The sequence below is a fragment of the Acanthochromis polyacanthus genome, chromosome 14 (assembly GCF_021347895.1).
Source record: "Acanthochromis polyacanthus isolate Apoly-LR-REF ecotype Palm Island chromosome 14, KAUST_Apoly_ChrSc, whole genome shotgun sequence".
NCBI classification, from domain to species: domain Eukaryota; kingdom Metazoa; phylum Chordata; class Actinopteri; family Pomacentridae; genus Acanthochromis; species Acanthochromis polyacanthus.
In genome coordinates this window covers 40,025,554-40,051,531 of record NC_067126.1, presented here as the reverse complement: position 1 = coordinate 40,051,531, position 25,978 = coordinate 40,025,554, and the positions used below count along the sequence as shown (strand labels likewise).

The 25,978-nt window shown below is 41.6% G+C and overlaps 2 protein-coding genes and 1 pseudogene across 3 annotated transcripts in view; 1 reads left to right on the top strand and 2 right to left on the bottom strand.

Annotated features, from left to right (window-relative positions):
• LOC110956945 (vertebrate ancient opsin-like) overlaps positions 1-15,191 on the top strand; it is a 35,500-nt pseudogene extending 20,309 nt beyond the window's left edge.
• LOC110959998 (cytochrome c oxidase assembly factor 5) overlaps positions 5,767-25,978 on the bottom strand; it is a 523,208-nt gene continuing 502,996 nt past the window's right edge. Inside the window, exon 5 of one of the 2 annotated variants that reach the window (XM_051958515.1) lies at positions 5,767-7,941. The gene's annotated coding sequence lies outside the window, so the exon portion shown is untranslated. Of the gene's footprint in view, positions 8,019-25,978 lie in introns of both variants that reach the window. The other variant, XM_051958514.1, reaches the window with a different exon arrangement.
• st6gal2a (ST6 beta-galactosamide alpha-2,6-sialyltranferase 2a) overlaps positions 5,767-25,978 on the bottom strand; it is a 52,345-nt gene continuing 32,133 nt past the window's right edge. The window contains exons 4-7 of the mRNA XM_022202717.2: positions 24,274-24,371; positions 21,280-21,381; positions 17,269-17,443; positions 5,767-9,839 (exon numbers count right to left, since the gene is read on the bottom strand). Coding sequence (XP_022058409.2) covers positions 9,592-9,839; positions 17,269-17,443; positions 21,280-21,381; positions 24,274-24,371 — 623 coding nt within the window. The 3' untranslated portion in view covers positions 5,767-9,591. The remainder of the gene's footprint in view (positions 9,840-17,268; positions 17,444-21,279; positions 21,382-24,273; positions 24,372-25,978) is intronic.

The window sequence follows — 25,978 nt, the reverse complement described above, 5'->3', positions numbered from 1 at the left end:
CATTCATCCATCATCCATCCATCCATCATTCATCCATCATCCATCCATTATTCATCCATCTATCATCATCCATCCATCATCCATCCATCATCCACCCATCATTCATCCATCATCTATCCATCATCCATCCATCATTCATCCGTCATCTATCCATCATCCATCTATCCATCATCCATCCATCATTCATCCATCATTCATCCATCATCTATCCATCATCCATCCATCCATCATTCATCCATCATTCATCCATCATCTATCCATCATCCATCCATCCATCATTCATCCATCATCCATCCATTATTCATCCATCTATCATCATCCATCCATCATCCATCCATCATCCACCCATCATTCATCCATCATCTATCCATCATCCATCCATCATTCATCCGTCATCTATCCATCATCCATCTATCCATCATCCATCCATCATTCATCCATCATTCATCCATCATCTATCCATCATCCATCCATCCATCATTCATCCATCATTCATCCATCATCTATCCATCATCCATCCATCCATCATCTATCCATCTATCCATCATCCATCCATCATTCATCCATCATCCATCCATCTATCATCATCCATCCATCATCCATCCATCATCCACCCATCATTCATCCATCTATCCATCATCCATCCATCCATCATCTATCCATCTATCCATCATCCATCCATCCATCATCCATCCATCCATCCATCTCTCAATCCTCATCAGGGTCATGGGGGGTGGAGTCTATCCAGCTGATTGAGGGATCACCTGGACAGGTAACAGCCTATCACAGGGCTACACATAGAGACAAACAATCACACCTACAGACAGTTTAGAATCACCAGTTAACCTCCACATATTTCTGGACTGTGGGAGGAAGCTGGAGAACCTGGAGAAAAGCCACACATGTGCAGGAGAACATGGAGACTCCATGCAGAAGGATCCCAGCCCAGCTGCAAGGCAGCAGTGCAGTCCCAGATACTACATAAATACCATAACACTCCAGTTCATTACTTATAGAGCAGCCATCACATTCTGTACGTTCCATTTGAAATATGTTTTCAGCACATTATTAGTTCTTTTTATCTGCTGCTGCTTGAAATTTGCACTTAGTTGCATTGTCATGAAGGTCAGTTTGAGTCATAGCAGTGGACAAGTTGTTCAGCAGCAACTTTAGGCACTAAAATAATGTAAATAAAAGCAGGATCAAGGACTGCAGTCTTCTGGACGGAGATCTCAGATGTTCCACGGATCTGCTGAAGGCTGCTACCACTGCTGCCTTCACTGCCTCACATCTTTTTATGCTCGTCTCTCAGCTCTTGGTAGTTTTCGAGCTTCTCATGTTCCTTCCTCTTTATGTTACTGTCTCTTGGGATTGCACATCTATCTTCTACCGCCTTCTTCTGCTGTTTATCAGCCACCACAGGGTCTAATTGATTTGTCACCACCAGTTGATCAGTCTGGATTTGGAAGTCCTACAGGATCTAGGCTCAGATGTATCTTCCATTTTGATCCAGGGCAAACAGCTCATTGTCGGTGCAGACGTTTCTGGAAACTATGCCAGCTGCTTGGTTATGGAGCTCCATGTTTGCTTAGCAGCCTGCTGTTATGAGCTGTGCAGTCTCAGGTGTGTGTTTACACAGCCTCCAGCATGGGTTCAGTCTGCTGCAGGAGAAACCGGCTTCTATCAATCCTGTGCTCAGAGCCTGTTGCTGTGTTGCCAGGATTAGTGCCTCCTTCACACCTGCCTTCTCTAGCCGCTGCTGTGTTTTCTAGATATCAGACACTTCTTCTGTCTTTTAAATGATGATTTAATGTTTTCAGGGTTAAAAGCTATCCAAACCTACTTGGCCTGATGTGAAAAAGTAATTGCCCCAATTTGTTAAATCATGAATTAACTGTGGCTAATCACATTTTTTTGGAAAGCGAGTTCAATTTCACGGACCACACCCAAACCTCATGAGCTGTTCAATCCAGAAATCATTTAAACAGAACCTGTTTGACAAAATGAAGTCGACCAGAAGATCTGAGAAAGAACAGATGAGAAATAAAGTAGCTGACATCCATCATTCTGGAAAGGGTTACCAGGCCGTTTGTAAAGCTTTAGGACTCCAACGAACCACAGTGAGAGCTGTTATCCAACCAAAATGACCCCAAGAGCACAGCGACCGCTCATCCAGGAGGTCACAAAGGACAGCATCTAAAGACCTGCAGGCCTCCCTGGCCTCAGTTAAATTTAGAGTTCATGACTCAACAATAAGGAAGAGACGGGACAGAAATGGATCCATGACAGAGTTCCAAGAGAAAACCGCTGCTGACCTGAAAGAACATAAAAGAAACACACATCTGAATGATCCCCAAGAATCCTGGGAGAATATTCTACTGACTGATGAGACCACAGTTTTTGGCAGGTGTGTGTCTCTTTACATCTTTTGTAAAAGTAACACAGCCTTTCAGAAGAAGACCATCATAGCACCAGTCAGCATGGTGGTGGTAGTGGGATGGTCTGGGGGTTTGCTGCTTCAGGACCTGGACGACTCGCTGTGATTGATGGAACCATGAATTCTGCTCTCTGTCAGGAGGAGAACGTTCGACCATCAGTTTGTGACCTCAGGATGCAGCACATCTGGGTTCTGCAGCAGAACAACGATCCAAAACACACCAGAAAGTCGACTTCTGAATGGCGTAAAAAAAGAGAATTTCACCTGGTTCCTGCAATATGGCCACGAATGAGAATATATAATGTTTAACAGAATGTGAGTGATTGCAGGAATCATTTTTCTATTGTTCCCCCAGAGAGAGAGAGAGAATATTTGACTTTCGAATATTAAATATTTTTTTGTGATTTCAAAAAATGTTTGTAACACATCATCATTATCAGTGAGGCTTTGGCACAGACAGCAGCTACAAGGATCCTGTTGGGAAAACAAACATCCCTCAGCATGCAGAAACATTCTGCTTATTTAAGTCAACAATCCAACCACACACAGAGCGAGGAGAGCAGCAGAAACACACAAAGTCTGCGTCTTATCACAGTAACGGTGACATCTGTATCAGTGGCTGCAATGGAAAATAAATACAACATTTTTAGCTGTAAACTGTTGATATAAAGGTAAAATTACCAAAGTGTTGCCAGTAGACCCTTCAATCTACAAACAAGGTCAGTAACTACTCGTATGAAATCTCAGTCATGAAGATGCTGTATTTGCAGAACCTTCCCATGTGATGTGAATCGCTGTCATGTGGAGCCGGGTGTCCAGTAATCTGTTCATGGAACTGACACCGTGGGCTGTTTCAGTGGAAAGTCATGCAGCAACAGGCTCCCTCACCTAACCCGGACTTCTTCGCTGAAGTTATCTCATCCGTGAGCGGAGCTAAGCTGCTCCTGGCTCAGGGCCCAATTAAATCCCTGGAGGTTTATAAAACTGAGGATTATTTGCATTAGCCTAAGTGTCTGGGAGTCTCAAATAAATTTGTGGGAAAGTACTTAGCTCGTGGGCTACGTGGAACATCTGAGCATCTGAGCTGGGAAAAGTCCCCCACTTCACGTCATCTCCTCATAAAGTGAAGGAAAGGCTACGATTAAAGCTGAAGCCATCTGTGTGTAAAGGCGTCCGAAGAGCGTTGTTGAGAGAGTTTTAATTGGATTAAGATTCATTTACAGCTTGGTGCTTCCTGATAAAATTATGCATACATCAGGAGATCATCTGAGAAAGTAGATCTGTTGAATTTGCTTACAGGAGAGTAAAGAGGTGTGAAGAGTGTTTTCAAAGTGTGACACCTTTCAGTGCATGTTCACAGCATTGAAATGTGCTTCAATGATTTGATTACTGGCTAATTTGTCATGGAACGTGCACCACTGAAGCACAGTATCAGCAGCAGCTAATGCACTGGTGCTTAATCCTCGGCCAGATCTTCCAGAAGGCCACTGTCAGCTTTAATAGCTTCTCTGCTGTAGCTCGTAAAGTGCTCAGAAATAAGGCTGTGTTACATTAATTCAGTCTGGCACACATAAAACCTGGGGGCAAGTGCAGTTTCTCTTGGACAAGTGCTGGTGGGTTTGGGTCTTTGTGTGTCTGCAGTAATTCATGGGAACTCAGAGGTAAAACAAAAGAGGTCAGATAAGGGTTAGTATAAAAAAAAACATTAAAAACATTTTTTTCAGGGCAGTCTTGTTCAGAGAGGAGTTTAATCACAACTGTCAAAATCTTCGATCATTTAACGTGTGTCAGAGGCAAATTTTATTGTGGGATGTTTTGTTTCATAGTCCACATTTTAGCTGTTTTCAGGCCTAAAACCAACATGGCCGCCTATAACCAAACACCACATGGTATTTTAGAGAAAGATTCTTCTAAATATTTTTTATACAACTGAGTAAAATTGTTAAAAAGTGATTTCTACAGACATTGTAGTAAACCTGATGACTATTTTATATGAAATAAGTCAGAAAGCCTTGGAGTCTTCCAGTCTTTTCTTCAGGAGGAAATGACATCATGAGGAGCAGGTCATGTGATCTGGAATTAACACACTTCCTGCAGAGGAGTTTTTGGAACGGGGAACTTAGTGGAAAGGGATTTAATTTGATATTTTACATATAAAATTTTATCTGTTGCCATAAAAGAAACATCAGTCATGATTATCTCACCTTAATAAAAGAACACAATCCAAACTATTTGTGAATCAGCTCATTTTATTATTGTTTAGCTCATTAGAAGGTGGTTGGTGTTAAATTCAGACGTTATTTAGTTTATATTTTAGTGATATCCAGTCATTTTTATGAATAACTGATTGTTTCCATAATAAATAATGATGGAATTTGTAAAGACATGATCATAATGAGCATAAGAACTTTAATTTTTTTTACTTTTAATCTAAATGTATGCAGATATATCCATGGTCTTCAGAAGTCTCTCAGTTATAGATTAACCCATAAACTGTACATTGTTTGGATTAATTTGTTCACTGTATATTTTCTATTATACATTTAAATCAGTTGTGTTTGAAAATATAAGTGCTTTAGTACATCCAGAAATTCTCATTTATCTTCCTCCCAGCCGGTGGAGGTGGATATGATCATTTTAATTAGACTAATAAGACAGCAGTGTTTCCAAATTATAGCACGGCTTTTCTTTAATTGATTTTTTTTCATCTGGACAGGCAGTGCTTTTTAATTTGACACAGGAGTTTTAATTTGTTTTAAAGTACTTTACATTCAGTCAAATCATCTCTTTTGTTGCATGACGGAGCAGAGAAAGGCATGAAGTGCTCTGAATGCACCTCAAGGATAGGTTTTATGTACATGGTATTTTATCAAAGCTTTTAGACTCTGCATGAAACCAACAGAAGCAAAGCTGTCATGTTCTGTTACGAACACCCTCAAGTGCAGAGCGTTTTTCCAAACAGCAGAATCTAAACTATGAAGAAAAACAGAAAGAAACAGCGGCTGATAGCATTTCATTTCTATGACGGTCCTTTCTTCTCCCATCATCTACAGGTGGGGAAGATCCGAAAGACGGCGGCCCGGAGGAGGGAGTACCACATTCTGTTCATGGTTCTGACCACGGCGGCCTGCTACCTGCTCTGCTGGATGCCTTACGGCGTGGTGGCCATGATGGCGACATTCGGCCCGCCCAACATCATCAGCCCCGTGGCCAGCGTGGTGCCCTCGCTGCTGGCCAAGAGCAGCACCGTCATCAACCCTCTCATCTACATACTCATGAATAAAAAAGTGAGTCAGCAGCCCTTTTTCATCATTTGGAAATCAGGACACTTTGACATGTACAACGGCTTTATTTACACAGTAAAAAAAGACAAATTACAACAACAGAAATCATACAAATGGTCTATTTAAATATCAATTCAAGTGTAGAAGAAGAGAATTCACTGACAAATAAAAATCTAGAACACCCTAAGGCTGCTGGGAGTGAAACAGGACCTTCACTCGTATCACGCTCAGACATGGATGCTTCTTTGTTTTTTCCTTCCCCTTTTAGAGCTGCAGAAGGGAAATGTAGAAAATGTTTGTTCAAATCTTTAACAATCCTTCAGAGGCAGTGTGGTGCAGATACTCCCACAACAGTAAATGAAAAACGGGCTGGGAGGAGAAGCGGTGGTGTTTTCTCATCTCGTTACTTCACCGACACCAAACATGAGGGTCAATGTCAAGCTTCAGTTCAACATCCTATTACTGGCATTAAAACTGTGGAGGAGAGAAAATTCAATTAAACTTGACCTCAGGCATCCCAGAGAGAAGCAATAACACCTCGCTATCACTCCGAGTCCTCTCCCATGTCTAACCCACCCAACTCAGGTTTCATTAAAAATCTAATTTGGCACAATATTAAGATGCAAAGATGAAGATGCCAGAAGTGATGCACTCGGTCAAGTGCTTCCAGGGAACTGCTGATTGCTGCACCGCAGCAGGATGGGATCCACAAGCATGCATTAAAATCTGCAGAACATCACTTAAGGAAAAGAAAATGTTGGAGCACAATCTCCTCTCAACATTAATGACAATGGTGTCTACTTGCAGCACAGTACGGCACAGACAGTTTAAGACTTAGCCCTGATCCTGTTTGCATGCTCTGTGCATTGAAGAGTTATTAGAAATATACATGTACAGGATGTTCAGGGCTGTTTGCACCTTCAGTGTGCTACAATCACAAGCACTAAAACATTTCATCCTTTACCTCAACGGACGAACAGAAAAACCGACAGCAGAGCCCAAAACCTGCATGATTTAAAATAAACGCTGAAATCTCCGTAAGCTTTAGAAATCTGTTCCTGTAGTCCAGTTAAAAACCTGTTCCAGTCCTCTAACAGCTGCTGACTTCACTGGATCCTCTGCTGTATGAATCTTTAAATAACTGGGGCTGGGTATCAAACTTTTTGTATTCTGAGCAAAATGTGTCCAAAGCATCAAGGCTGCAAAATACAACCGTAAATATAAGTAGAGACCATTTATCAGCAGTTTTACAGCGATTCTTTAAAATCTCCACTGAAGCAGACGCGGTACATCACCGTCCATTATTGCATTATCAATATCTCAATGTGGGAAAAAGGCTTTCACGACAATATTTGATTACAGAATTTTGCATCAATGTGATGAAGTCCTTTGTTCTGAGTGTAATTCACTGAATTAGTCATTTCATCTAGAAGACACGCTGCACATGCATACAGTAGTTTCTCAGTTTAATTTCAAGAAAATTTACTAGATCACAATTTACACTCTATCAATGCTGAAATATAAAATACGAGTACTGAAAACGTGTTTCCATATGGACACATGCTCACGTCTTTCATGGATTAGCTAAAGTCTGAGTTAAAAAAGAGATTTTTTAGGAGACAACAGTGTGTTTTTGAACTAGTCCTGATCAATGTTCTTCAATACCCAGCCCTGGTTGAGCCCCAGAATCATCCACACACAACTATACGACAACTTCACATCAAACTACTCAAAGCAACATTTCTGTGACGATTTCATATCTTCCACCAAACCACAACCAATGGCACAAGCACATTTTGTAGAATAACACATTTAGGAATAAAAATCTCTAACAGGCAAAATCTGTCCGACTGCATGTCCGTAGCTAAATAAAAAACTAATTAAAAAGCACAACCAACTCTTCTTTCCGCACTAAGACCTGTAGGGCTGGACCCGAATATCCGAATATTCGTTCGCTACGGCGGAATCCAGATATTAATTTGGTATCCGAATATGCGGCGTTACTGTCTTCCCTCCGCCTTCGGCCCACATCGGCTCATATCAGCTCATCCCGTCATGTGATCACATAAACATATACACATATGTCTATGTGATCACCCCCTCCTCCCCCCAGACAAAAGTATTTGGACCTCGTCTCTTCCCTTCGCCTTCGGCCCACATCGGCTCATCTCGTCGTGTTCGGCTCATCTCTGCTCCTCCATTCCTGTTTCTTACCACCACCTGAATGGCCGGGTGGCTGCCGACTCTGACGTCACGCTTCACTTCGTTGCATAAACACAAGACAAGATGCTGAAGACCTCTGCTGTTTGGGAATTCTTCAGTTTAACTAAAGACTAAATGAGGGAGAAGTTTGGACCTGGGAGACCAGACGAACAGATCTGAATATTCTGGCTGTCTCGGCCACAAGCAGCGGCAGCCGCCGCCATCGCTCCCCCCCCTTAACGTCCCCCATCGGACGTTACGGCGGAACGAATATTCAGATTTTCGTCTTTAATAGGGCCCGAATATTCGGAGGCCAGAAAACACTATTCGGGCCAGCCCTAAAGACCTGCAGAGCTAGCAGTAGATGTGACACCAGCTCACTGTAAACAGAAAGACATCATCCTACCTGCAGACATCACAAGTCTGAGGATATTACCGCTCCAAATTCCTCTTTTATAATCGTCTCCACTTGGAGCTATGGAGGGGAACAGACTAATATTAGAGGAGTCTGGAAATATGAGACATTTGTAATTGTAGGGAATGCGCTTCATGCTATTACATAACAAGAAATAACCCTGCAGGGAGCTGCACATAAGCAGACCAGCAAGGATTTGGCCACAATACGCAGTGGTAAAGTTACATTCAATAAAAGAGAACTGACCATCGAGAAAAACAAGAAGAGAAGGGAAGGGGGCTGGTGGTTGCTGAGGCAGAGCTGAGAATCCCCTGATACGTGTTGCTTCAGAAAACATCGACTGCTCTCCACATCTCGTGGCAATCAAACTGAACGGTACTGCAGTCCTGCCACAGTATGAATCCAACAGTCACAAGGCAACCCGAGGGAAGTGTTCAGTCGACCACTAGGCACAGGGTTACGGCTGTTCTGAGCACCTGTTTGGCCCCATTTTGCTTTGATTTAAACACACACTTACACCCGAAAAGGAAAAGGTGAACAGAAAGTGGCAAACCGGTGGCTGCCGGTCAGCATGCACAGGACAGTAATTCAGCATCAGTAGTGAGAAATGAACACAAACGAACCGATTTCACAGGAGGATATGTACAGTAATCTGACTGCTTTTCCGTTTCTTTTTGTGCATTCTTGCTGCTTCGTGTGTGTTAAAGTGTGTGAGGTTTTTGACATTCAGCGTGGATGACTTCTCTGTTCACTCACAACCTTCAGACCAGTAAAAAAGAAAAGAAACAACCCCATTATAAACAGCGGCCTTTCCTCTACGTGGAGAACCACCCATACTACCTAGAACACAGACTGTACACCACTGAAACACCCACTTATGGAAAATTCACTTGTCTATCTAGAACATTGATCTGTTGCTACCCTAGTCAGCTCCACAGCTAACGTGGCTCAGCTAAAGCAGAGAAAAATGGTCTTTTTTCCAGCCCCTTCTTGGAGGCTCTCCCTTCCAGTCTCTGGTCAAAGTAAACCGTCTCGGTGAAGACGAGGTCTTGCAGAAACCTTCATGTCGATCCCTCCCCGGAGGGCTATGGCTTATGCTCTTCAGTGGTCTAATTTAAACTTGTCAGCTTCAGCCTCCTTGTCTGCAGTGGCTTTATTGCACCTCTCCCTTTATCAGCCAGAAAAGGCCAGAGTGTGTGTGCATGTGTGTGTCTGTGTGTGCGTTCGGGGCTCAGAGAGTCAGGTTTCATCCATCAGATGTCACAGTTGACGGTGCTGAAGCCTGGAAGAGTGACGCGTCCCTTCCTCCGGAGGTCGCTCTCTGGGCCCGTGTTGATTCGCTGGATCAGGCTCTTCTCAAAGAGCAGGGGATGGTAGGCACCCAGTGTACAGGCAGCGTCGTAGTAGCGCTCGTGGTAGTGGCACAGGTCCGTCTGCCTCATGGAGGGGATGTACTCGTACACGTGCACCTGCTCACACAGCGCCATCATCAGGAGGATACCTGCAGCGCAAACACAGGGAGAAGTCGGGATATTTACACGATTTGCCGACTTTGGGGTGCACGTTTTCACCCAAAACTAGCTGGTAGTTAAAGGATAAAAACCAAGAAGCCTTTTGATATAAAAATACAACTTCAATCCATCAATCAGTCAAAGTTTATCCAGCCCAAACGGTGACCAAAGTGCTTCACAGTAAAAAAGACTAAAACAGTAAAAACACTACAGTAACTTAAAACAGGACAAACAACCACACTCACACCTACGGACAAGTTTAGAATAATCAGTTAACCTCAGCATGTTTCTGGACTGTGAGAAGAAACCCACCATGAACAGGAGAACATGGAGACTCCATGCAAGAAGATTTCAATTCAATTTCAATTTCAAGATCCCAGGAAGGCCGGGACACGAACCGGGGATCTTTTAGCTGCAGGGTGACAGAGCTACCCCCCCCCCCCGTGCAGCCCGTAAAATATAAAACTATGAAATAAGCAGCAATAAAACAGAACATCTAAAAGAAATAAGATGTCACCATGCCGCTAGGTGTTAAAGCCATTTTAAACACCAACAGCCTCTGTTTGGGGGTTTTAGTCTGTCTAAACTGCACTACCTGCAGGAAGGTCTGAAAGGAAAGAACAATGGGCAAAATCACTGCATCTATCATAGGCAGAAAGTGTAAAAACAGAAAGAATAGTCATTGAACCACTCATCTATGACTTGAACAAATAACTCAACAAAACCTGAGCTTAAAATCACAATATTTAATCAAAATCCTTCTAATTTACATGTCTTTTAAAATATCACTAAAAAAATAACGGTTTACAATAACCAGATTTTATAAGAAGACAAAACTCTGACATCCTGAACACACCAGAGGAGCCGTTATTATCACAGCTGCCACCAACAGTCAGACAAAAACTCGTTCATAAACAATGAAAATGTACTCCCAGAATTACCTTTTCGTTTAGTCCTGTTTCTTTAGATATTTATGGCATTATAACATTTCTGAGTTCCCTGTACTTCTAGTCATCACTGTGCTGTTTCCATGGCGATAAAAGGCTTCACATTGCAGGGCAAAATGAGCCAACAGTTCATGAAAACAGTGACCAGAATCTGCAGGAGTTCAGAGGGTTAAGCAGCATGTTCTTTTCTCTCACACCTGGAGGCTGTCCAGCACAAACAGTCTGATCCGATGGACACGGAGCGGCTTCACTGAGCCGTTTGCAATGAGATGGAACTTATTTCTTATGATCCACGGATCAGATTGGTGAGGTCAGAAGCTACAAAATCCTTCAGGCAGGGATGAGCCCCAAACAAACCTGTGTGTTATTCAACCATGTAGGAAGGCAAAAGAAAAAGGCGAAATAACGGCAAATACATCTGGGTCAGTATACAATTGTGTGACTTTTTGTATCATAGTCCACATTTTAGCTGTTTTCAGGCCTAAAACCAACATGGCCGCCTATAACCAAACACCACATGGTATTTTACACAAAGATTCTTCCAAATATTATTTATATAATTGAGTGAAATTGAAAGTTATTTCTAAAGATCTAGTAGTAAACCTGCTGACTGCTTTCTATGAAATAAGTCAGAAAGCCTTGGAGTCTTCCAGTCTTTTCTTCAGGAGGAAATGACATCATGAGGAGCAGGTCATGTGATCTGGAATTAACACACTTCCTGGAGAGGAGTTTTTGGAACGGGGAACTTAGTGGGAAGGGATTTAATTTGTTATTTTCCATATAAAATGTGATATATTGCAAAAAAAGAAATATCTGTCATAGTTATCTGAACTTAATAAAAGAACACAATCCAAACTATTTGTGAATCAGCTCATTTTATTATTGTTTAGCTCATTAGAAGGTGGTTGGTGTTAAATTCAGACGTTTAGTTGATATTTTAGTGATATCCAGTCATTTTTTATTAATAAGTGATTGTTTCCATAATAAATAATGATGGAATTTATAAAGACATGATCATAATGAACATAAGAACATTAGTTTTTTTTTACTTTTAGTAAAAATGTATGCAGATATATCCATGGGCTTCAAAAGTCCCTCAATTATATACTGACAGAAGGAGAAACATCTGTTATCTGTGGCAGTCGCAGGCCTGTAAAAAGCCCATCCAATCACTGCATTTGGTCTGCAATAGATGACTGGATGGTCCACCTGCCTAACTGCTGGAGTCTCCATGTTGGCAAAGCTACGGAGTCACATTTTATAGCTCCATTCAAACCTACACCCCTTTACACAGCTAAACATGTCACATTTGTGCATTTCTCACAGTGGTTTGTGGTCTAACTAGGGAATGCTCCCACATATCTGTGGATTTGTCCTTTGATGGTGTTTAATGTTAGTCTCGTTGGTTTTCAAATGAATGTTTCACAAATGCAGTGAAGTAGCCCACTGGTGTGTTTTTTGTCATGTTTTAATGCACCGTGCTGCTCCATCTTTTCCAGCGCATGCTTCAAAATCCATTGTGTTCTCAGTAGTCTTATATCCTGTGTACTGCAGCTTAATATGTGGAACCGGCCAAATGATAAGCGGGATCATTTTTCCACATGCCGTGGCCGTACAACTACACTCATGAAAAAGAGTGACAAGAATGGATGGGATTCACACAGGTTGCTGTAAGCCCACATGCACTCTGAAGTCTGCATTTTCCTTTGAGAAACACAAAAAATGAGTTTGTTTTTGGCTACTGGCGGTCAGATGAAAACTTTGGTCATCCAAAGTAAAAAAGTAAATGTTTTCAGTTTACTGTACATGATGCATATCTTTCCAGTCCTCATAAAGGCTGCCACTAATGTGCACTGATACCGAATACATGCCTTATTCAAGAGACCTAAAGGGGCATTAGCCTTCCATACATTTGGTAAATCTCTGGGAAAAAGCTTTTACCAACATCTCGACTACACCTGAAGCCGCTGAGGACAGTTTCTCAGGTGGGAATGTGCTTCTGAGGATAAACGTGAAGTTGAGCTGTGCTGGTAGAAAGAAGCATGTGTGCTCAGCAAAACCTTCTTCAGAGGGAGAAAACACACAGAAGTGAATCCATGATAATGAAGACTGCGACTCTGCCGCCTCAGCGTGTTCGGCATTTCTCCCCAACATGTTGCAGACACACAGCTCATGTTTATTTAGTTACCTTTTGTTGTTTTTCACTCCTGCTTGCTTCTGTTTGTCATTTTCCCTCTGATTGCTGTACATCTCATTAGCCTTAGCGACGCAGTCCCACCAAGCTGGAATGAAAATGTGTTTGTTGTTTCTGAGCAAGATGCTGCTCTAATTAGACGTGTTTGTGCTCAGAAGTACATCTGTCGAAGCTGACAATTATTTTTGTCTATTTTTGACAGTTGCACATCAGAATACAATAAAAGAATGTTTTTAAAGCCCAGCCTCGCCTTGTGCTGAGGAGAGAGCAGTTTCTTACACTACTCAGGAAATAGGGATAAAAACAAGAGCTTAAAGTCCAGCAGGCAGCTCTCAGACCTTCAGACTGATGTGTGAAATGACCTCCAAGGTCAAATGAAGCACTAAGTGTAAGAGTGGAGCCACTCTGCCAGAACAGCAGGCCATTAGAGGGCATTTCTCTCCTCAAGCGTGACTACATGTTGAATGTACAGACATGAAAGTGCACTAAGGCATGATTTCTAGCTAATCAAACTGAGCAGCTGTGACAGTGTGAAACCAAGGTCAGTCTGTGTGAAACCGTGCCATGAAGCCACATGTTCTCTGTCTGTCAGTTCTACAGGTGTTTCCTGATCTTGTTTCACTGCGATCACTGGTCATCGGAAAACGGCAACACCTCGATGCCCTCCAAGACGACGGTGATCCACCTGAACCGCAGAGTCTACAGCAACACGGTGGCCTGCACCGCCCAGGCGTCCACCGACACCCTGAACCGAAGCTTCCCCACCACCAAGCACACAACCCCGCCCGAGGACACCACCTGAGCCGGGAACGCTCCACCAGACCACGGAATAACGTGATGCGCTTCAATTAGAACGAACAGAATCCACGGTGGAATGTGGACTAAAGCATCACACAGTCATCAAAGTTAATGTCCTTTTCGTGTGAGTTTGTGCTTGTTCAGTGCGTGTCCGTTCAGTTTGTTTGCTTGTTTTTACTGTACAGGACACAGAAGTAGTAAATGGCCAGCGAAATACGTGCAGTGTGTGTGAACTCCCAATCATTCTGACTGGTAAAGCGTCTCACTCCTACACCACAGGCTCAGAGTGCACAATCTGATGACTTTTTCTGAAACTACCAGTCAATCTACTGAGCACTTCTTCTACGTCAGCAGTGAGGACAGTTTGTTTCAGAGTCAAACCGTTTGTGTTTTACTCCTTTATGACGTGATCATAGAAGAATATTGGCTTTTCAACTTCAGATTTCCATTTTGAAATACAAAGTCCTTTACTTCCATCCATTTTTTCTACAGAACAAAGACCTAGTGCCTATTCTTTGTTGCTTTTCCGTCAGTTTTTCGTCGTGCCATGGAAAGGCTCGTCCATTACAGATTTGTGCTTTCATCAGTGGATCGATGTATTCATCGTTTTAAATCCGTCTTATCCTCCTTTTGCCTCCAGCGGCTGTAGTGTCTGGGCTGTAAATATTGCAGAATGTGAAAAGCTGCCACAGAAAGACCTCATTGTGAGTTTCACCTCGTATTTAGGAAAAAGCCTCTGATCCTGGTCTGCATGTGGGCATTTCTTTGTGCGTTTGAGCTGTTCCCTCTTTCTATATGCTTTACTTTGTCTTATTTCTCTGCATGTATTCAGGTGCACTCAACTTGGAAACAATCAGAAATAATGGAGAGGCAGTCACTTAGACCTGTATTTGATTATAGAACCTCTGGGAGAACAGTGATGTTGTTTGTGAAGCGACCAGCTGCAGAGGGAGGACTGGATAAATCTGGGACACAGCCGGCCGTCCAGCTGCTGTTGGTGCGTGGATTAAAGGATCTCTCAAAGTTGTTCACAAACTTCTGGACTACAAAAACAAGAATGAAGCTTTTGAGAATGGGAATACATACAAACTGCTGAAATATAACGACCCTAAGTGACGTGTTGATGAGACTTCATGCAGAAATCAAGCGTGGCTGAAAAGGACTTGGTCAGGATGGGGTCGTTTCCCTCAAACAGTGAAGACTCTTATTGCAGAGCTGTGACGAGGCCCAGCCCAGTGTGTGTTCAGAAATGTCTGACCTGAGCCCGTCTGGAAGTCGATTTGAGTCTATTCCAGCAGCGAATGGATGCCGAGCCTCAGACATCATTTTACCATCAGTCATTAATTGTATTTCATTGTTGGATTTAATTGTTTTAATAAATAACGTTGCTGTGTTAAAAGAAATGCTGCATTGCTGCACTTTGAAACCGCAAACTGAACATGTTATCGTGGTGTTCTTTGATGATGAACAGCCTGAAAGCAGCAGCCTCACAGCGATGATTTGAACTTAACTTCAGGAACAATTCATGGGATGTTTGAAAAGCGGCAGATGTCAAAACAGCATGATGAAGCTGTGTGTCAGGGCAGAAAGAAGATTATTGGATATACGGTAATATTTGTGCAAACACGACATTCAGTATTCTCCTCACTGTATTTTGTTTTTGCAGAGTTCACAGAATAATGCTAGCACTTCCTAGTTTTCATTTTAAAAATAGCTGGCTGTATAAAGGAACTAAGGTGCCAAATGGATAAAAAGAAAATGAGCACATGCAGTAGAAACCTATGATTGTCTGTTTTTAATGTTGACACATCTCTGATGACAAAAGGCAAATATTTGTATCTCATTGAAAGCCTAGATGAGGGCTGGCTTTTTACGACTGGCCAGACCGTCTAATTTAATGTACTTTTAGTCTAAAAATGAAGTCTTGGGTTTTATTGTAAACTCTCTTTGCCTTTCAGGATAAGCTGTCTAATCACACTGACTCATGCCAGGACTGCAGAATATAATTAAGTGCAATATTTTACTGCAAATCAGAATGAAAACCAGTTGGAACCCGTGTAGGGTAAAGCTGTGCCAGAGTACAGAATCCAGCATTGTCCGAACATTAACATTGCTCTAAAACAGAGAAAATATTCCTGACAAGTGAATTCAGTATCAGCAGCTGATCAGTGGACGCTGGAGATCCACCATCAGAATAAAGATCTGTCTCCCAGAGGTAGGACTCCTGGTGAATACAGCCGTGTGAGGGCAAAAGCATACTGAGCGGTCTACAAAATTACAGAGGTAGAAAACCAACATGAAGTGCACACTGACATGCTGGAGAGTTCCATGATGGGCTTACAGTGGTCACATTTCCATCACCTCCTGCATGGATGTGCTGCTTTGGAGTGCGTCACCTTGTCACTCTGCATGCTGATAATCTGACTGTGCATGGTCAGGATAAAAATTTCATCAAGTCTCTGGTTGTGTGTGTTTGCACCTATATCTGTTCCAGGAGCAGGCAAGGAAATGGGAAGATAAGAGTAGAAAGGAGAACAGACAAACCCTGCGTGTGCACCCGCTGTATGATCGATGCAGGGCTCCCCTTCCACAGAAAAGCGCTTATTTGCAGCTCCCTGGTGTTTATACAGACTGCATGAAGCCAAACGAACATTAAACGACATATAAATGAGTGTTAAAAACAACAGTGAGGGTTCTTTGTGCCAACAATAAACAGCAAGGCGGCTTATCTCACATGGAACGGGAAGCTGGCAGCAGGAGCAGCCTGCCAATAAACAGACGTTTGTGTCGTCACGTTATGCCTTTTTCTGATAAAAATGTGCTTTTTTAAACATGAGGAAAAAGCTCCTATGTTTAAAAATGCAGCTGACAGCGTCTTAACCTAGAACTGCCTTTCGAGGTTTGAAAAGCAACTTATCACAATAAATAACTGAATATAAATGAGTCAGGAGGCTGTGTCACACTGGTACATGTGTTTATGACCAGTGGCAGGTTTGGTTTCCTTCATGGAGTGCAGACTGGAACAGAGAAGAAAACATCTCATTCTGAGTCACTCATAGCCCAGGATTAGCTGGATGTCACGTGGTGGATCATCACTGGTGACGAGATGTGGGCCTGTGGCTTCCACCGAGATTTCAAGCTGGCGGCTCAGTCACAAACTTTCTCTTTTATTATGAAAACAGTTCAGAGAAAAGTGTTTCTGGAAGCATTTGAGGTGAGAAATAATCTGTGCAGCAGCTGAATATGTCCAGGTTTTAGTTCACAGACGGCTATTTTAGATGATTGATGAAAGTTTGGTGATGCGTCAGACCTCCACGCGCCACATCGAATTAGCATAAAGTAGAAGTCGAGTCAGATTTATGCAAATGAGCTGCAGCCTGCTCCGGGAAACGCACCACAGCTGGACCAGCATGCAACACGCTGCTTTCACATAGACAATGAATGGGATCTAGTGGACACGTAGTCCACACGTGCACTCACCTATGAAGCCAGATGACGGGGGATTGGGCTGGATGTTCTCCTGAGTGTTGCTCTGGATCACATCCCAGAGTCGCCACACATAGCTGGGGTGGAGGATGTAGAAGGGCTGGTCAGGATGGAGCTTTCGGTGCTCCACGTACGGACCAAACAGGTTGTAGTCTGGACTGGCGTACCACTGCCAAGACATGACAAAGACTTCTATTAAAGCATCAGAACCATTTAAAACCTTTGTTGACACGTTTGACATTAAAAAAAAAAGTTTTCAAACATGTTTTCGAAGGATTTTTGCTCAAAGCAGAGATTTAAGTTTTTAAAAACGCCCTAAAGGGATCTGTCTAATTACAGTAGCATATGTAAATGAAATGCAGCAGATACAAATGATTTCATGGATGTTTTAGTCATTTAGACATCACCTTATTGATTTATGAATTGATTAATCCTAACCTGATAAATAAAGCTTGCTTTCACTGGAGTCATCAAAAAAAAAAAAAAAAGGATTCTGAATTGTAATTACAAGTTTCTTCACATGTACGCAGACTTTAGCCTGTGACTGATGTCAGGTGTTTAAAGAAATGACAGAATAATGTCAGCTGATCAGGGAGACATCTTCAAGTTGGACTTTTTTGACTCCATTCCAAAGAAACCATTAAAAAAAAACTTAAGTAAAACCCTCCTTGCCAATGTTTTGAGTTCACTTAATCTTTTCACAAATAGTAGGATGAGGTTTCATTTATGTAAGGGTTTTGTTGTTACAGATGGAGATAATTTATGAGTGAGTTACACGGTTGAACAAAATGGAACTAAAACATAATGAGAAAAAGATGAGCAACATTAGAGCAACAGAGCATTGTCCAGTCAGACAGGACACATGCGGTGCAGGTACAGACCCTCAGAGCACACGGATAAGCTCCTCCTGCCTCCAGGTCAGCCTTTCAGCAGAAAAGAACTGAGCCGCTCTCCCCAGTTTTTCCATATACGCATCATCGTTCATATGTTACAGCTGTGTTTGGGGTGAGGAAATTAAAGGCTTTGGAGACAATCAGAAAAGAACGAGTGAGCAAAGGTTGTTTAAACAGAAAGGGAAAATTACAGGCCTCTGACAAAAACCATCAGATGCTCTTCACAGCCCTGCTGAATACAGAAAATAAAATCTTTCTGTGATTGAAGCCGGCACACACTGTCCAGACACATTACAGCTGATGAAGTACAAGTACAGAGATGCAATCAGTGCCCCACACAGCAAGTCACCTACAAATGATTCAAGGAGGAAAAAACACACATCAGGCTATAATTTACATTTCTTATTCTGTATATAAATTTTCTTAAATTTTACAGTAGAAATAAAGAAGATCCTGAAAATCACCGTCCACATTTTTTGGTTTTAGTATAATCAGATGAAAAAAACAAGTTTTTATTTTTTATTATCGTGACTCTGACCGCCTTTTAAATGAAGCACTGCTAACATGCAACACAGATTTTATCCTTTTTAATACAGGCACTGTGCATCTTCCTGTCCACTTTGGTTGCCTGGATCTGTACAGGATTTACTTTCATTTTCAATTAATCTGCTCTTTCATAGAAACGATTACAGGAGGTCCTCGATTCATGACGTCCTCGACACAAAATGACAAAAAACAAGACACAAAACGACAAAAAACGATAAAAACAAGACACAAAATGATAAAAATGACAGAAAACGATAAAAACGAGACACAAAATGACAAAAACGAGACAAAACGATAAAACGAGCTGACACAAATCAGAGGTAAGCTAACTAAACATGGCACATTCACTGACATCAGGTAAATCTGGAACTGAACAATGAACATCAACAACAACATCAGTCCGTTACAATATTCTGTTATCTTCTAGTAAAATGATTCCTACATGCATGAAAGTCGTTGGTATTCACGACTTTATGAAGAACTGATGGATATCGTGATGAACAGAACGGATCCCTTTACATTTTGAGTTCAGACTTACGGTGAAAACTGACTTACATCAATCTGTAAGAACGGAAGTTGGACTGAAGTCGAGAACCTCCTGTATTTACCTCCAAGTGACACAAAGCAGAGAAACTATCACATATTCATGTTTAAGAAGCTGTACCACGCAAATTGAAGTTGAGAGAAGAGAAAGAATCCTGATACTTGGACTGGTTTGGTCATTAAACACAAAATCTGTAACAGCAAGACTTCTGTGAGATGTAGAAAGATAATAAATGTACTGGTGTGAGAGCAGGACATTATGAGCAGACTGTATACAAGGAACCACACTCCAACAACACACGTTATTTTTACAGAGTAATTACCAGCATCAGCGAAGGATCACGTCTGAAATAAAGCCATCGAGACAAAGGTCAGGTGTGACTTTATTCAGCTTCATGTGAATTAAACTGTAGCTACATAACTAAATGTATGCTTCATTTCTGGCCACTTTAAAAAAACAACTAATTGCTCAGTTGTTCTCAAAAATGATTCTTCTTAGGCGAATAGAGGAGCTCTGTGTCGTGTGATAATGTGAAAAAGAACTGAAGGTTAAAGCCTGACAACTGGTCCTGGTGTTCATTTAGAGGGACAAGAGGTTCAATTACAAAAATGAAAAAGAGTGGAAGAAGGACGAGGGCATTTTTAATATTCCAATAAGTGGCCAAACACCTTGAATGATTCACACAGCAGGCTACGTGCAAATCTATTTTAATTGCAAATCTACTCACATAAGTCCAGAATCTCATTGATTGTGGCAACAGAGCATCTCCTGAATAACAAGTATAAGGAAGCGTGAAAAAGAACTGGAGAGAGGGGGTGGGAGAAGGACGCCATAAAAAACCAGCTGTGGAAACGTGCAGACATCAGAGCCTTTTCAAAGGCAGGTGGAAGTCAGAAGTAAGGGCAGAGATGGATGATATGAGCGAGAGGGGAACAATGATCAGCTGCAGGTGTGATAAGCTCTGACATCACGTCTGCGTGTCGAAATCACAGCAGAACATTCCCACACGTTGCCTCAGGTGCATGCGTGTTCAGAGGATGTTTGCATGTTCTGTCTATGCATCGTGATCTTGGTGTCACAATAAATCCATCTTCTATAGACCCCATCAGAGCCTACGTCATCAACAAGCTGCGTGTGCATCAAGGCAACGGAAGTACCGCTTCATATCATTTCCCTGGCATTGTTCGCACCACACGGAGCAGCAAAACTAAAAGCTAACGCTGAACTGTCGGCATCATAATGTCAGGCTGTTGTGTTTTTGGTTGTATGAACCGAAATACTCAAGAGGGACATAAGTTCTACCGCATGCTAATGGGCTCTCAGCCGTTTCAGAGCAACCGAAGGCGGCTGTGGCTCCAGACTATCAAGCCAGCAGATTGGACGGAGGATACCATCAACAATGCACACGTGTGCTCTGTTGTGGCAAATAAAGTGAAATCAGTGCAAAATATACTGACGAGCTGTCGGTTCCCACACGATTAGAGCCACTAATAAAAGCCCTGTCGACTGTTGTGACAGGGGGACATAAACAATAATGTGGCTGGAGTTGCCGCCATACAGGTACAGTTTGCTGTGTGTATGTAGTTCTCCACTTTGTTGATGATCATCCATGCCTCATACATCGTAGTCTTCGGCCCTTGCCTTTGGCTGGGTAGGATTTCAGACATCAAAACACAAAACTCTTTGTCAGTGTCCTTGTATCTCACCTGTACCTGTCCACAAATTGCGTAATCATAGGCCTCCATAGATTTGTATACTCACAGCTTCTCTCTAGTGTACACTCACTCACTCACTAACGTCATAGTCCCGTTCGGTAAGCGTACAGGGATCTGGGAGCCTCTTGCCATAAGTTTTCGCGATCTTTTACTGATAATGCACCCGCATGGCTTGGCAAGCCACTGCCAGCCGCCATACTTCCGTTGCCAGGGTGCACACAGCCCTCTTTATTTATCTACAGTAAATGGGTCTATTGAAACTCCTGCAGTAAAAGCAGGTCCGGGCTGCAGCCCTCCAAACACGTACCTTGTTGAGGTTGATGGTGTAAGGTGCAGGGTCCCAGGCCACCAGAGTTACATTCTTGTAGATAGAGCTCGTGTTGAACTGATGCCTAGGATTTGCCAGGATCTGTAGAGGAAAATATGAAGCATGAATTTGAGTTTCAAACGTGAATAGCAAGCAAAACATCATGCACGTTCAAGCTGGAAGGTAAATTATTTAATACGTTGTGAAAATGCTTTTCTTTTTATAAGAAGACTGATAAAAATATTTCACCTGCTGGGTAAATAAAGCTACCCCCAGCAGCTGCTTAGCTTAGCTTACTGCAAAAACAAGAGGCAGCACCAGACTATTTTGTGTTGAGTTGTGTTGTCAGTCATCACATTTTGAACACAATTCCTGCCTCTAGTCAAGAAACTACGCATGACTGCAGATATTTAGCTCTAAAGGAGCTTCTGTGCCTTTGGACAGAACCAGTTAGTTTCCCAATGGTGCCAGGCATAGCGCTAAGCTAGGCTAACTGGCTGCCGCTTATAGCGCCACACTGACCAACAAATACAGGAGTGGAATCAATCAAGAAAGAGAAAATGCATCCAAAGCAAACAATAAGCCATTTAAACATTAAGCAAAGGGGTGCACTATGAAGTAAGTTTGACAAACCCAGACTTTCTTTGGGTTAAACTGGCTCAACAAAGCCTAAACCCCAGATAGACTTAAAGGATATCACAACGGTGCTCATCAGTTTGTTTGCCAGGTTTTCTCCGTCCTGTTCTTTGTGAGCTCCATAAGAGGAGGCATCTGATGGGTCATTGGACTCCTCTTCTGCACAACATGTACTCATTGTGTGCTGCCTACTTGTCAAGAAGTACAAGTTTTTACAGTAGAGAACACTTTTACTGGGAACGCTGGTAGAAATGTGTCAATCAAGCGAGTTAACAGAACTATTTGACCATCCAGAGTACTCAATGCAGACTGCTTATCTTTAACATGAAAGCTGCACTTTACAGCTCTTAAACTTCATTAAACAGGATATTCAACAAGTGCATTCAGGTCTGACACCGTTCCATAACAGATACGAGGAAATCGCTACACACCAGAGAACCTCTGAATTTAAACATCAACCCTCCTATTGTCCTCATTTACGGAAACCAAAAAATACTGTTTCCTTGTCTGAAAAAAAAAAACTAAAAATTTGCGGAAAAATTTCCCAAATTTCAGAAAATCTGCAAAACCTTCAGGAAGAAAACTCCACTAATTCCTTAAAAATTTCCCTTAAAAGTTGTATTTTTAAAAAATCCCCCAGATTCAGCAAGAAAATTCTTAGAAATATTTTCAATAAATGAGTAAAAATCTTCCAAAAAATCCTAAAAATATCTAAAGTGATTCCATATATTTCAGTAAAACTTTTAATATTTTATTCAAGAATATTCACCCAAAAAAAAAGAAAAGAAAAGAAAAATCCAGTGAATGTTGCTGGATTTTGGTTGATTTTTTTGTGAATGTTCTTAAAGAACCATTTTTTGTAATCACCAAAAAATGTTGGAAATGTGGACATCAGAAGTTTCACTGAAATATATTTTTTCTCCACATTTTCAAACATTAAAACCACAGACAGGCAGGACGACACGAGGGTTAAGACGTGTGTCTCAGTACCTTTGTCCATGCAGTGCAGTTTTTGGCCAAATCCAAGTGGAACTAATGTCACTGATTGACTGTTCTCTGCAATAAAACCCAACAGACTAATCAATTTTCTAATCTGGCTCCTATTAGCTGCGGTACTAACGGTATGAAATGAACTTAATTGGCAGCAAATTTCAACATATTTCTGCATTTTCCACATCAGAAGCTAAATGCACGCAGGTGGGATTCATGTTTCTGATGAATGTCAGATACACTCCATTTAACTCTGGTTTCCGTCTGTGTTAAATACTGAGAGGAACATCTGGCTCTCTCGCTGCTAAATGCTCCACTGCTTTTTAGTTTTGTCTGGTGCTGGACCAGAGGGTCATGTTTGCTGAAATGTTCCCTGCAGCTCAGGCAGAAGCTGAGCGTCACTTCTCTGTGGGTTTAAAGTCGGCGTTACAGATTCACTTCATGCACTGCTCATATAAAGGTATAGACTGAGCAGCTTTAAATTCAGTTTAAATAACAGACTGTTCAGTTTGGGGCTGACAGATGAGGCTCTTTCATCCTTTTATTTGCCATTAGAACATGAGCGTCTTTACTATGGCATCAAACAGGTTCAAAATTCCTGATTCTAGTTCTTGTTTTGTACTTACAGAACGACAAAAATGAGAAATGAATCACAACAAACATGAACTACCCTGAAAAAATGCATATATTCAATCAACCTTTGCTTAAACATGAAGATTATGCAACTAAAACATCAACTGGAGCTATTATTGATGCCTAATTAGTTCTATTCCAGGAAAGTTTTTCACCTGGACTAAAGTAAAAATGACAAACTTCAGCAGGCGTCTGTAGGCCCACTTCTGTTTCTGCGTGGGAACATTCCAGCTTGTCTTAAAGCAAATGAAGGCATAATCCAGTTACTTTTAACCGTAGCAGGAAAAGCCATGATGGTAAAGTGGATCGGTGAAGACTCTTCTTCTCAGAGTGGAAATCTCTGATCTGAGGATGTGACTCTGGAAAAACTTGGACATTATATTAGTGGAAGGACTCGTATTGTTCTGCAGAAATGGAGGAAGCCACTAAAACGTTTGGGAGTCGACTATAACCTGAACTTAATTTATATTGTTATATTTTACTAGATAATCTATTCTGCTGCACTCTGATGGACCAGTCTGACGGCATCGTTCCTGTAATGTTCGTTTACTGTTCTGTTTGTACATTTGTGCTGGAAGAACTAAAACTTCAATAAACAGAATTTACAAAAAAATGACACAAATTGCAGTCATTTATATTTTCATCATCGTGTAGAGCGTTCACGTGCACATGCGTGTGCTCACAGGTCCTGTGCATACGTGTATATTCATGTGTGATCGTTCTTCTGGGGCTTACCTGCGAGTTAATGATGCGTATGGTGGTTTTGTTCCCCACGTCTCTCTCATATCCCTCTGTAGGTGCAGCGTTGAAGCGTAGAACTGCATCATGAGCGTCTGAAAGGCAGAACACGGCACACGTCAGCTCGGCCTCCCAGCACGTTGTTACGATACGACAAAGGAGAAAACAACGGTTCAGACTGCATCGCTGCTTCTTTAAAGGTTCACTTTAGTGTCATTTCCTGAGTTTTTCCCTCACAAAAGTGCTTCAAGAGAATGTTCTCATAAATCAGGCAGCATGTGTTTGATATTTAACCTTCGTGTTGTCCTCATCTACAGGCACCACAAAATATAGTTTCATTGTCTGAAAAAAAATCCAAAACCTCTGCAAAAAAAAAAATCCTCAAATTTCTGAAAATTTGCAAAGAAAAGTCCAATAATTCCTTGAAAGTTTTATTTTTAAAAAATACCCCAAATTTGGTAAGAAAATTATTGTAAATATTTTTTTAAATGAGTTAAAATCTTCCAAAAATATCCAAAGTGATTCCATGTATATCAGTAAAACTTCTAATATTCTCTTAAAAACATTCACATAAAAATCAACCAAATCCGGTGAAATTCACTGGATTTGGTTGATTTTATGTGAATGTTTATTAGAAACATTTTTAATATTTCTTTTTTGTCCCCCCCAACAAAAAATGTTCATTGACTTCCCAAAACAATTAAAAATATGGACAAGTTTCACCGTGAAAATATATTTGTCCCCAAATTTTTAAACTTTAAAACGAGTCAGTTTGAGCTGCAGGACGACAGGAGGGTTAAAAAGAAATGAATCTAAATGTCAGAATATAACACCTCAACGTCATTTTTAAATGTTTAACCGTTCTCCACTAGAGGGAGCTTGTCGAGGTCTTCATCTAAGCTAAAGTGGCCTTCAGAACTACTGCTGAGTGTTATCGGCTTCACACACGAAATGGAATTCAGTCAGATCGATAGTTCAGCACCGTGGCATTGGTATGAACAGTCAATGTGACAAGTGACCTGCAGAAAGTCCTGCAGGTTCACAGATGTAACTAAAATGCTCTCCAGTGGTTAACTCAGCCAGCTGATAGATGAAGAGCTTTACTTGTAGAGATCTGCATTTAAAGTCCACCTCTTTTAACAGTTTTTTTGGCTCCTATGTCCTTCACAGTCCACTCAACATGAAAACCTGACGGATGGTTGGAGTAATAATTACAAATCAATTTCTGCCTTTCTTCTGATGGATCCATCACTTTCAGCCGTCCTGTTCCTGACGGTCAGGATGGATGGTCCCCTTCATCACTGCCACAGCAACAACAACACAATGCTTCAGACGCTTCAGTTCAGCCATCTGTTCTCTGGCTTCCACAGAATACTGTGAACATCTCTGCTCTCTGGAGAGTTCACTGAGACTGATGGATTTTCCTGAAGAGTTCTTAAAGCAGAGATCATTCTTTGTCTACATCCAGTGGAAATGCAGGCTTTTTATTTGGTAACAGAGTCAAACAATCTGAGGTGAAATGTCCGTTTCACAACAGCTCTTTGTATTTACTGTAGTGCTGTCAAACCATTCAAAACTTTAATGGATTAATTTCGATTAAATGTCAGTCACTTTGAACGGACAGCTTCTTCCATGTGGAGTTTCTTGGTTCCTCTACTACCGGGTCAGCTGCTTATTTCCTGCTTACGCTGCTACGGTAAGT